This window comes from Pleuronectes platessa, chromosome 13 (assembly GCF_947347685.1).
Source record: "Pleuronectes platessa chromosome 13, fPlePla1.1, whole genome shotgun sequence".
NCBI lineage: Eukaryota > Metazoa > Chordata > Actinopteri > Pleuronectiformes > Pleuronectidae > Pleuronectes > Pleuronectes platessa.
In genome coordinates, this window is record NC_070638.1 from 3,491,098 (window position 1) to 3,504,034 (window position 12,937).

A 12,937-nucleotide genomic window follows, 5' to 3' on the forward strand; every position below is an offset into this window, starting at 1 on the left:
ATTTATCCTTGCCGTAGTGCGCAAAACACATGCATCGCTTCAAAATACATGTGCTCAGGCCCGTTCGGCGCTGCTTTGCAGTCCTAGAAATTGTAGAAATTGTCATTTTAATTCATATTAATATTCTCTTTGAACTTTGAGTATTTATTTAATATTGCTATTACCTTGGACAATCCTTGTTATAATTATAATTAAAATAGTAGTAATAATATTTGCCTCAAAACATGTTTTTTATTTAAAAAAATAGAATTCTATGCAGGTGAGTTTTTAACCTCTTTTTAAACTGATTCACTTTTAAACAGTATTTTGTTTCTAATCCTAATTTTATTTGTATAGGGCCAGATCAAAATACTTTATCTCAAGGCACTTAACATAATATATTCTGTACCAGCAAATTCTGTTTGCTGGAGCATCACACAGGCAGTAAGTCGCTGTGTTTAAATGCATGCAGGAAATCAGTTTACTGAGAAACAATGAAACGTGGTTAAGGCAGAGAATCAGTGATCACCTTTACATTACATGTATCACAATAACCTGCCAACTGTCTAATTAGGGCCCGAGCACAGAACAGACAGTGAGACAGTAGGCCCTATTGAAATTGTAAGGATTATTATTTTATTTATTTTTTTCAGGCTAATGAATTGGCTTTTGTGAGGGATTTAATTGTTTTTGAATATTGTTCATTTGCTTTTATGCTTAAAAAAATACTAAGTCACAACTCTGATATTCAAAGCAGAAGCCCAGTCTTATTGAGATTAAAGCAGGGGGCACTTAATTGAACCAAATTTGTCCCAGGGTGGTGTGGAAGGACCCTGAAAGCTGTTTGCCCCCACCATTGCTGCTTCAGGCAGCACCAAAAAGAAAATGCAGTAAATGAAATGAAATAGACTTCTACACTGTCTCAACCAAACTAAAGGTGTATGAAGGCCATACCTCTGCAGGTGACGCCCACATCCTCATTGTGGCCACAGTTGTGAATGCCCCAGCCCCGACTTCTGCACTGGCTGAGGTCTGCTTCATGTCCTCTGCAGTCCACGTCGTCCAGCGCTATGAACCCCAAGCCTGGTCCAAATCTGGAGCTGGCGCTCATCTCCACAGCCACCCCGCAGTTCAGCTGCCTACACACCACGTTAGAGTCCACCATGTCCCATTCGTCATCACACACTGTGCCCCGTACGCCGAAGGAGAGCACCTCCACTCTGCCCTCACACCTGTTGCTTCCATTCACCAGTTGCACTTTGAAGACACGAGCAGGCAAAATCTGTCAGGGCTTTTCTCTTTCTGATTCATGTTGCTCAACAAAACTGTCATTTTTGTCTTTCAGTGAGGTGAGGAGGTTCAGGTTGTGTGGTTAAGATCTTTAGCATTTGAAACAGAAAATGACAGACTAGTAAGCTCTAATGTAATGATAGCAAATAGCAAGAAATACATCCCTATGAAATGAGTCTATTCCTAACAGTTAAAAAAGCCCCAGGCACTGATCTACCTCCTGTACTCTCTTTCACTGACACACAGCCTGCTACTGATCCTTGCTGTGACCTGGATGCAGACATGTTTTCTACTGATCACGCGTGTCTGGGCAGCGGGAGTTTTTCCTATAGAGCTCGTTCTTACCTTGAAATGGTCTCTTTGCTGAGGTTTGCACGCCATTGGCTGAATCAAGAGGGAGGAGGGGAAATGGGAGAGAGGGAGAGAGAGAGAGTGTGGTCAAATTATTTATTGATAGGAGGATCTTGGCCTTAAATAGTTAATCTATATCTGCTATACCTATTTTCCAGCAACAATAGACAGAGCGAAGCCACAACAGGAGGACAACGTTGCTTGACACATCTCTGATAAAGCTGGCATGCAATATATGAAAACATAACACCAGTTTTAATCATTCAAAAGTATATATTACCCAAACGCGTGAACAGTTATAAAGTTTATTCTGTTTCTGCAATAACCCAAATAGTATAAACACAAAGTGTTATTAGTTTCACTCTGCACCATTGACTGTTTAAAAAAATCTGTTCTCGAAAACAATAAAAAGTGACAGTATACACTCCTGATCAAAATCTTAAGACCAGTTAAAAAATTGCATGAATTTGCATTTTGCACTGTTGAATCTTAGGAAGGTTCTAAGTAGAGTTTCAAAATGCAAAAAGAAGAAATGGGAACAAGAGCCCAAAAGTTGTGAGCAGACAATTTATTGAAAACAACAATTTAACTGAAGTAGGCTGTTCATCAGCTGATAAAAAGTTTAAGACCACAGCTCAAAAAAAAAAAAAAAACTCAACTTTAAAAAAAAATTAAAGTGTCAAAAACTGACTCGGTAATGAGTAGCTCCACCATTATTGTTGATCACTTCAAAAATTCGTTTTGGCATGCTTGATGCAAGTGTTTCCAAAAGGCTAATGCGAATGTTGCGCCAGGTGGTGAAGATGGCTTCACGAAGGGCATACACTGTCTGAAGCTGAAGTCCATTTTTGTAAACTTCCCTTGCCATCCATCCCCAAATGTTCTCAATTGGATTAAGATCAGGGGAACACGCAGGATGGTCCAAAAGAGTGATGTTATTCTCCTGGAAAAAAGTCTTGGTCAGACGGGCATTGTGAATTGGAGCGTTGTCCTGCTGAAGAACCCAGTCGTTACCACACAGACCAGGGCCCTCAGTCATGAGGGATGCCCGCTGCAACATCTCCACATAGCCAGCTGCTGTTTGACGCCCCTGCACAACCTGGAGCTCCATTGTTCCATTGAAGGAAAAAGCACCCCCGATCATGATGGCGCCCCCTCCACTGTGCCGCGTAGAAAACATCTCAGGTGGCATCTCCTTGTCATGCCAGTAACGTTGAAAGCCATCAGGACCATCAAGGTTACATCTTTTCTCGTCAGAAAATAAAACTTTCTTCCACCTTTGAATGTCCCATGTTTGGTGCTCCCTTGCAAAGTCTAAACGGGCAATTTTGTGGCGTTGAAGGAGACGTGGCCTTTGAAGACGTTTCTTGTTTTTGAAGCCCTTCCTTCGCAGATGTAGCCTGGATGCCAGACGAACTTAGCCCCGCCCACAACATTTTGGTCGGGCAGTTCGGTCTGGAGTCGCTCCATTGGGAAAAAATTATGGCCCGACCGGGCCAATCAGATTGTCAGGGCGGGCTTTATACGATGATTGACAGATGATCAACGGTAACGTAATCAACCACGTCATCACAGTGCCCTCGGGTTGAATTCATTTTCAACAAACATGGCTGCCGCTGGCGAGCTGCGATGTGTAGATGCTGCCATTGAGTCTGTTTTAGAAGACATCGACAGCGCATTCATTTTGAAAGAGGAACACAGAACGTGGAGGCGACGCCAAAGCACAGCGCTAATCCCTATCGCCCCAGCGCTTGGCTGTTCACACCGGACACTGAAGCGACGCTGAACCGCCGGGCAGCGCTAATAATATCACCCGTTGATCCAGTAGATCGCTGCACGGCTTTGTGCCAGTCACACCGGAGGCTGAAGCACCGCGCTGCGCCAAGGCTGCCTCGCGGTGCTTCAGCCTCCGGTGTGACCGGCCCAAAGTTTTAACATGGGAGTGGATGGGAGCCAGCTGTTATTTAAGGCTTGGCGCTGCGCTGAAGCGTCCGGTGTGAACCCGGCGTTAGTAAATAACTCACAATGCGTTGCTTAGCATACGTCACATACTACGTTGCTCTGATTGGTTGTAGGTCTATCCAATTGAGCGAAGAGGAATTTTACTTCCTGGTCAGTTGAAACACGCCCCATAATTTTTTCCCAATGGAGCGACTCCAGACCGAACTGCCCGACCAAAATGTTGTGGGCGGGGCTAAGTTCGTCTGGCATCCAGGCTATCGCAGATGCCCTCTGATGGTTACTGGGCTGCAGTCAGCACCAGTAATGGCCTGAATTTGGGACGAGGATCGTCCCGTGTCTTGACCGACAGCCATTCGGATCCTCCGGCTCAGCGCAGGTTAGATTGTTTTGGGTCTACCACTTGATTTTTTTGTACCATAACCCTGAGGATCTTTTAAGAAATGCAAAATGACTGTCTTACTGCGTCCAGCCTCAGCAGCGATGGCACGTTGTGAGAGGCCTTGTTTCTGCAGTTCAACAATCCTACCACGTTCAAAGACGCTGAGCTTTTTTGCCTTTGCCATCAAGAGATCTTCACAGTGTGATTACTTGACAGGAAATGACATGGAATCCAAATTTTTGCACAGATTTTGGCTTTTAAAGGCTGTGGTCTTAAACTTTTGATCAGCTGATGAACAGCCTATTTGAGTTAAATTGTTGTTTTCAATAAATTGCCTGCTCACAACTTTTGGTCTCTTGTTCCCATTTCTTCTTTTTGCATTTTGAAACTCTACTTAGAACCTTCCTAAGATTCAACAGTGCAAAATGCAAATTCATGCAATTTTTTAACTGGTCTTAAGATTTTGATCAGGAGTGTATTGTAGAAACGTTAATATGGTTGAGTCACAGTATCCTTGTACAATAAAAGAAACACTTGATGTTGGCTAATTATTAATAATAATAAAATGTGATTGTTAAAATAATACAATTATTTATTAAAAATAATGCAATTATTGATTTAAAAAACGATAAAGTTATCAATAAAGAATAATAAAATAATTAATGAAAAACTGTACAATTATAAATTAAGAATAAAACAATTAGTAATTATAATTTATAAAAGACAGGGCACCACCCTGGTATCAGGGACCAACAATCAAATGTAAAGGTCAATCTCATCTAGTTCAATTACAAATCTCAAAATTTACTATTAAAGATTATATAATGAACAGTGAAGGTTATGAAGTTCTTGACAGTGTAGAGGTTGGCAAAATTCATTTATGCAACATTAATGAAATAACATTTTTGAAATAAAAACATCTATAATGAATATAATAGAGTATAAAAACACTAACAACGTACTAACTAAACAAAGAACATGTAGTTTCAGGTTTTGACTACCATGTAGGCCGAAGAGGAGACCTTTGGTTTCACAAGAACACTGTCCCAACAGTATTGACCCTTGACTGAACATTTAACTGATAACCAAATTTAGCTCTATGAATTCATAATCAAGCTTCTGTGAAAAGATAACAGTTTCTAGAACTAAAGCAAAACGTGTGAAAGAGGAAGTGACTCAGCAACAGTAGACTTTCCTCAACTGCTAATTCTTCAGCCCTCCTCAGATCGACCTGCTACTCCCTCCTCCACGAGACACGAGCGCCCGGGTTTTTGGCCATCCATTACCTCTGTAGAATATGGCTACTGGAGACGAAGATACAATCTTGCAACCATATCGTTTTGTACCAGAGTCAGGCGGACCGAACCATGTGGCCTTCTTGGTGTGTGAGTGTACCACCACCTAGGGATATAATCTGAATGCCAGATTGGCAGGCTGCAGAAAACATATCAATGAACATCGGCCAATGCCATCGGTGAAAGTCAAGTTTATTAACGATGCGCTGATGGCAGTAAACAAGGCGAATATCGGCCGCTACCGATGTACGGCTGATACACCGCTGCACCAATACTCATTATATATTTTATAAAGAGTTCAGATTAACCTGAAAAGCCACAGATATATACTGAGTGTGTCGTCAATCAACAAGTCGTAATTTGAATATAGTTATCATTTTAATATTTATAGAATAATGGAATAAACAATTATTAACAACAACAACAAAATTCTAAAACAAGGTACATTGCTGAAACTGTCACACAGTGCAACAAGAACAGAGCAATAAAACTATATTTGAAGAAGAAATGTGATAAAAAATTGAGTGTTTACCTCGAGCTTCATATGCTTGAAGCAGAGAAATGAGAAAGTGGAGAATGATGGGATGCATTCTGTCAAATGAGCCGAACGAGGAAGTGGATCAGAGTTCAGACCTCAATCAGCCCAGCAGCAGTCAGGGTGCTCGTCTCTCATCCACACGTCTCAGTGAATTCAAACTGCATCGAGGAAATACCTCTGGTTTATGAATATGTTTAGACAAATCTACAGTGAGGAGGTGTGAACTCTGTGGACGTGGCCTAATACTCAGAGTGTCATCAACATGAACCACAACATGACAATAGATAAATAACAATGATTGTCTCCTAACAAGAGAACATATCGAGGTCTGTCAGTAAACACATTGATCTTGTTCAAGTTCTGATAATGTGATGAACTGACTGCAGGGGCTCTGAAGTTTCCTTTTCTTAAACTACAGATTATATATCAGTATTTTCAGTGGTGTGAATAATAACATTCATCAGGTATCTTTTTCATTAAAACATGAAATGTATTACAATAACAGTTTTAAAGTTGGAGGAGCTGTTCCAGATGCTCCTGGTTCTGGTTCTGGTTGAAAAATATAACATGACTCACGGCAACAATAATACTGGACATTGTCCAAAAGGCAGAATGTGGAAGATAAATTCATATGTTCAGGCTGAGTCGTGTCTCCGGCCTCAGTGGATTTCATGGACCCAGCTTTGATCAAGCTATAGATGGAGGAAGGAGAAGGAGCTGCAGCATCATCAGATGGATTCTGATCCAGAAGTGGTGTTCACGCTTATGACCTGGAGAGATAAAGTCAAATAAAACTAGTTTTGCTACCACAGTTTCCTTTTCTTAAACCACAGATTATGTATCACTATTTTCAGTGGTGTGATTGTACTGTGACAACAAGTAAAGTAATCTCACTAAGACAGTTGTTAGAAAAGAGGACATAACTTTCCCTTCATTTCCTAAGTGTTTTTTTCCGTGTCCACACTTTCATCTGCAAGAAGGTGACAAAGAATATTCATTGGCCTTAAATCACAAATGAATTTAGACTGTTTTCTACTGAATCACATTTACATCACTTCACCCACTGATATTGGTTTTTGTGTGTTTTGTCATTGTTGTGATGTTGGTGACCCCTTTTATACAGATGTATCCTTCTTTTATTCTACTCTTTTTTTCTTTTATTTGGCTCGTAAATAAAAGTGCGCTGCCTTGCCCGTCAGCAGGATTAATCCAAACCTACTAAACCGATTTTCGTTTAAATTCTGACATTGATTCGGTGCATGCAAGAATTTTCTTTCACGTTTTTGAACATGGTGAGATACTACGTGTCTTCTATACTCATCCTCATTTAGGGGCAGAATTCTTATTATGAGCCACATAAAAAGCTTGTAATCGTTGCTTTTCTTTCTCAGACATAATCGCACACATTGAGCAAAACTACTTGTGTTTAATAAATAATGTTCCTGCTGTCATGTTATTAGTTATCTTTTGTAACATATCGGTTCTAGCAAAATAGATCTGTTTGATAAATTGACATGTTATTCAGTAGAGAAAGAAAAAAGAGAAGTTTAGGTTCATGACGAGCTCGTACGTATAGATGTGGTTTGAGTCACAGTATGGATCCTTGACTATGTGCCTTTAGAGGAACCTGATGAATGTGAACGTTAATCACACTTATAACCACATTTAGCTCTTTGAATTTATAATCAAGCTTCTGTGAAAAGGTTTCTTGAACTTAAAAGAGGAAGTGACTGTGGTTGTTGGTTTTACAAGCTTTTAAAAAGTTTCTCCACGTCTGTTATCACTCATTAAATATTTTATATCGAATTCAAGCGTAGAACTTAACAAACCACAGTTTTATGGAAGGAAGTTTTACTGAGTGAATCGTCAATCAACGAGTCATAATCTAAATATAGTTATCATTTTAATATCTATAGAATAATGAAATAAACATGTGTTAACAAAAATAACAAATTCTAAACAAGCTACATTGGTGAAACAGTCACATAGTGCAACAAGAACAGAGCAATAAACTATATTTGAAGAAGAAATGTGATAAAAATCGGGCTTCATATGCTTATAGGAGAAAAATGACAAAGAGAAGAATGATGGGATGCATTCTATCAATTGTGCTGTAGGAGGAAGTGGATCAGAGTTCAGACCTCATGCCGGGTTCACACCGGAAGCTGAAGCACATCGCCACTCCAAGGAGTGCCTCACACCCTGCAGCGATGGTTTCTGCATCGAGTCTATATGTTCGGTCGCCACAAGCGTATCGCGGCAGGAGACACACTGAAAAATGATTTAAAACGATATTGATGACATATTTTCTAGGATATAAATGATCAAATATGCATCCCATACTTTGTATTTCCCTTCTGTTGTCCTGGAGTTTTTGTTTTACCAATTTTACCAATCACATTATTCAATGTCCCCCTCTGCCCATCCACTACAGCCACACAAGCAGTCATATAGATAAAAAGAGAGAGGGGGGTGGGCTACATATTCTCCACATAGGCTTGAGTGGAGAATACGTCATTTTCCCTCGACACCCGACATTGAACGGAGCAAACAGCGAAGAAGTTCTTGAAGATAGATGACATTAAATGAATAATTGAAGTGGAGAGTGTAGTAGAAAAATTAACTAAACATGGTTGACAAACTATTTTTGTATTTGGATAGTAAGTTTCTGCAGCCTTGTAAGAGACTTTTATGACTTTTATTTACATACATCAAATGTTTAAGACTTGAGCTGTTTTATGGTCGGAACTGTTTATGACGTGAATAAGGTGAGACCTTTTGTGACTTAATTATCCATCAGAGGAAGTAGTGTATGTCTTCTTATCACCTAAGGAAACACATGTGAATCAGCTGCTAATGTTTAGATTCCTCTCCTTCCCCCACCTATGGAACCTGTCTGGATTGGCTCAGAGGGACAGCCCTCAGTCCTCCTATATAAGATCTGTGTTTTGGACTGTTCTGCATCTTCACTCTGAGATCCTTAGGACTCTTGGTGTGTTGATCCTTTCTTCAGAAAGCCCCTTATTTAATACACGTAGATAACTCTGTTGTTTCCAGCCTCTTGTATCTCCAGATTTCCATCACAAGAGGTACAGTGAGTTGTATGATGCTCAGCTCATGTTGTATGAAGACAACACCAAGAAACACAAATGTTGGGACGCTGTGGGGTTAATGTTGGAGCAACAAGTAAGTATATGTTTTCATACAACTGGGTCAACGGGTCTCCTAAAAGTGCAATGCGTTTTCCATTTTTCCAAAGTTATTCCATACAAGTGACACATAGCTGGTGGTATATGTGTTAAACATTCGGCCTCAGTATCAACCCTGTGTAATCAAATCTTCACCGTTAACAGGAGGCTACAGGGCCCATAGAGGCCCCTCTTTTCTCCCTCCCTCAGTTCCATTACCACTTTGTAAGGAAAAATGTGCTAACCTAAAAACTCACTCTTAACTCTAGAAAAAAATTATTAAATGCCGTTTTTACAGTAGTCTGATAACGGCAAAAGTATGTGGTATGTTTATGTGCTGTTACATTTACTGTTTCTCTCAAAAACGCTGATCGTGTTGGTAAGTTCTCCGTGTATCCTTAAATTATTTTTACAACACCGGCAAAAATCGTTTTTACTGATCTTCTTCTACTTCTTCCAGCGTGCGTGCAGTTGAGGTCTGTTTTGCGTCGCTTTACATGCGTCACATACTACGTTGCTCTGATTGGTTGTAGGTCTATCCAATTGAGCGAAGAGGCATTTGTTTTCCTGGTTCGGTTGAAACACGCCCCTTAATCACAGCCCAATGGAGCGGTATCAGACTCATATTCTGATTAGAATTATGAGTATGACAACGTCAGGCCAGGTGACCCCTAGAGGTTTTATATAAACACAGCAAACCTTTTCTAAAATCTGTTGATCGACAGATATAATAAAGTAAAACCTACACACACAGACATTCATCATGATATTATCTTTATGCTAAATAACGAACAGTGGATCCAATCCGTACTGTAAACTGGGAAAGGATCTCAGATACTGTCAATGACCTTAAAGTTGGTGGATGAGTGAATAAAGTGAAGGACACAGTGAAAATGCTGAAAAAGTACTTTTCTTAGCAAAGCTAAAATTGTTACAAAAGAATTTAACAATAACTAGATTGTATTATTTTTATTTTATGCCTCTTTCCTTTCTTTCACAACATCATTTCCACTATCTGCTGCTGTAACAAGTGAATTCCCTGACGTGGGATCCACAAAGTTTATCTTATCTTATCTTATCTTAATAGTTTCACTTGTTTTTAGAACGTTCGTCAAGTCATTTCCAGTTGTTCCATTTAAAGCCATGTTGTCACTTCAAATTCAGAACAAAACAAAACGGGCAACTCACAAAACCTCCCATTATTCCCATAAGCTCTCAGATCTATATATCAGCATATTTACCTTCATGGTTTGCAGTGTCATCCTGAACCTGCCGCACTGTCAGACACTCATCTGACTGTTACTGCTTCCTCCTACGTTCAATTTCTCTTCATTTTCTGTATTTTTAAAGCAAGTATGTGCCTTGTGCAAACGACTTTGAGTCCACCTCTTCTTCTTAAATTTTTACATTTGAAAAATTAACCTTGCTTGACCTTGTTTTTATAGAAATATGATGAATTGTGGAGTTTTGTTCATGCAGCATCAGAAATAGATTCTAGAGCAACCCCTTGTGGTGAAAAGGAGGAAACGCAAGACTGACATGTTTCTCTAATTTTAAATGTAAATTGAATCTACAGGTTCATAAAACAACAAGTATAAAATATAAGGCACCCACAAATTTAAAATAAGATAAGAAAATATAATATAAGATAAGAGAAGATAAAAATAGAAATATGATGAATTGTGATTTTGTGATGGAGCGTCATCTGGTGGGGAAAAGGAGGTAACGCAGGACTTACATGTTTTTTTAATTTTTAATATAAAAGTGAATCTAAAGCCTCATAATAAATATGAATACAGTACTAAAGATACTTTGTCATAAACTGGATTCACATAAAAGTGGCTAGGAGATGTAAAATAAGATAAAGCTAGAAATATGATGAATTGTGATTTTCTGTTGAAGCACCCTCTGGTGGTGAAAAGGAGGAATCGCAAGACTGACATGTTTCTCTAATTTTAAATGTAAATTGAATCTACAGGTTTTAGAAACAACAAGTATAGAAAATATAAGGGACTCACAAATGTAAAATAATATAAGACAATATAGTATAATATAAGAAAAGATAAGATAAAAATAGAAATATGATGAAATGTGATGTCTTTGTGCATGCACCCTCTGGTGGTGAAAAGGAGGAAACGCAAGACTGACATGTTTTTCTATTTTTAAATATAAAACTGATCCTAAGCTTCATAAAAAAATATAGATAAAATAAGAAAGACACTTTTTCATGAACTGGATTCACAAAAAAGTGGCTAGGAGAAGTAAAATAAGATAAAACAAGAAATATGATGAATTGTGATTTTCTGTTGAAGCACCCTCTGGTGGGGAAAAGGAGGTAACGCAGGACTTACATGTTTTTTTAAATTTTTAATATAAAAGTGAATCTAAAGCCTCAATATAAATATGAATACAGTACTAAAGATACTTTTTCATGAACTGGATTCACATAAAAGTGGCTAGGAAATGTAAAATAAGATAAAGCTAGAAATATGATGAATTGGGATTTTCTGTTGACGCACCCTCTGGTGGTGAAAAGGAGGAAGCGCAAGACTGACATGTTTTTCTAATTTTAAATGTAAATTGAATCTACAGGTTCATGAAACAACAAGTATAAAATATAAGGGACTCACAAATGTAAAATAATATAAGAAAATACAGTGTAATATAAGAAAATATAAGATAAAAATAGAAATATGATGAATTGTGATGTTTTTGTGCATGCACCCTCTGGTGGTGAAATGGAGGAAACGCAAGACTGACATGTTTTTCTATTTATAAATATAGACACTATATGACACTTTTTCATGAACTGGATTCATATCAAAGTGGCTAGGAGATATAAAATATAAGATAACAATAGAAATATGAAGAATTGTTATTTTCTGTTGAAGCGCCCTCTGGTGGGGAAAGGAGGAAACGCAGGACAGACATGTTTTTTTAATTTTAAATATAAAAATGAATCTAAAGCTTCATAAAAAGATATGGATAAAAAAAACAGTTTTTTTCGATTGTATAAATACTAAAATCAAAAGTAGTACAAAATTATCAAAACATTACATTCAAGGAGCAAAACATGGGCCCAGATCTGCACCACTATAAGCAAACTGTCATCTTCACACTTTTTGCAAAACAATACACACCGATCTGCAAAACACTATTATAAACATTAGACACAGAAATATATAAAGATGTCACTTCCTTGCAGGTCTATAGAAAGAATAAGAACAAATCTGTACGAGAAATACTATATTTACATTTCATATTAACATTCATCAGGTATCTTTTTCAATAAGATATGAAATATTTCACAACAACAGTTTTAAAGTGGGCAGAGTTGTTCTGGATGCTCCTGGTTCTGAATGAAAAAAATCCCCAAATCTTCCCAGGGAAAATATCACATGACTCACGGCAACAATAACACTGGACATTGTCCAAAAGGCAGAATGTGGAAGAAGATTTCATATGTTCAGGCTGAGTCGTGTCTCCGGCCTCAGTGGATTGCATGGACCCAACTTCAATCAAGCTTTAGATGGAGGAAGCAGAAGGAGCTGCAGCATCATCGGATGGATTCTGATCCTTAAGTGGTGTTCACGCTTTGGACCTGGAGAGATAAAGTCAAATAAAACTATTTTTACTACCGGGGGGGGGCTCCGAAGTTTCCTGTTCTTAAACCACAGATTATATATCACTCTTTTCAGTGGTGTGGTCATACTTTGGCAACAATTAAAGTAATCTGACTAAGACAGATGTTAGAAAAGATGACGTAACTTTACCTGAACATTTTCGTACACAGTTTTTTCCTTGTCCTCAGTTTCATCTGCAAGAAGGTGACAAAGAATATTCATTGGCTTTAAATCACAAATTAATTTAGACTGTTTTCTACTGAATCACATTTACATCACTGCACCCACTGACATTGGTGTTTGTGTGTTTTGTCATTTTGGTGATTTTGATG

At 38.4% G+C, this 12,937-nt stretch overlaps 1 protein-coding gene across 1 annotated transcript in view; it reads right to left on the bottom strand.

Moving 5' to 3' along the window:
* LOC128454490 (deleted in malignant brain tumors 1 protein) overlaps nucleotides 1-12,937 on the bottom strand; it is a 142,254-nt gene that overhangs the window by 128,600 nt on the left and 717 nt on the right. Inside the window, exons 2-5 of the mRNA XM_053437906.1 lie at nucleotides 12,756-12,799; nucleotides 5,789-5,952; nucleotides 1,615-1,653; nucleotides 934-1,236 (exon numbers count right to left, since the gene is read on the bottom strand). Of these exons, the coding sequence (XP_053293881.1) occupies nucleotides 934-1,236; nucleotides 1,615-1,653; nucleotides 5,789-5,846 (400 nt within the window). The 5' untranslated portion in view covers nucleotides 5,847-5,952; nucleotides 12,756-12,799. The remainder of the gene's footprint in view (nucleotides 1-933; nucleotides 1,237-1,614; nucleotides 1,654-5,788; nucleotides 5,953-12,755; nucleotides 12,800-12,937) is intronic.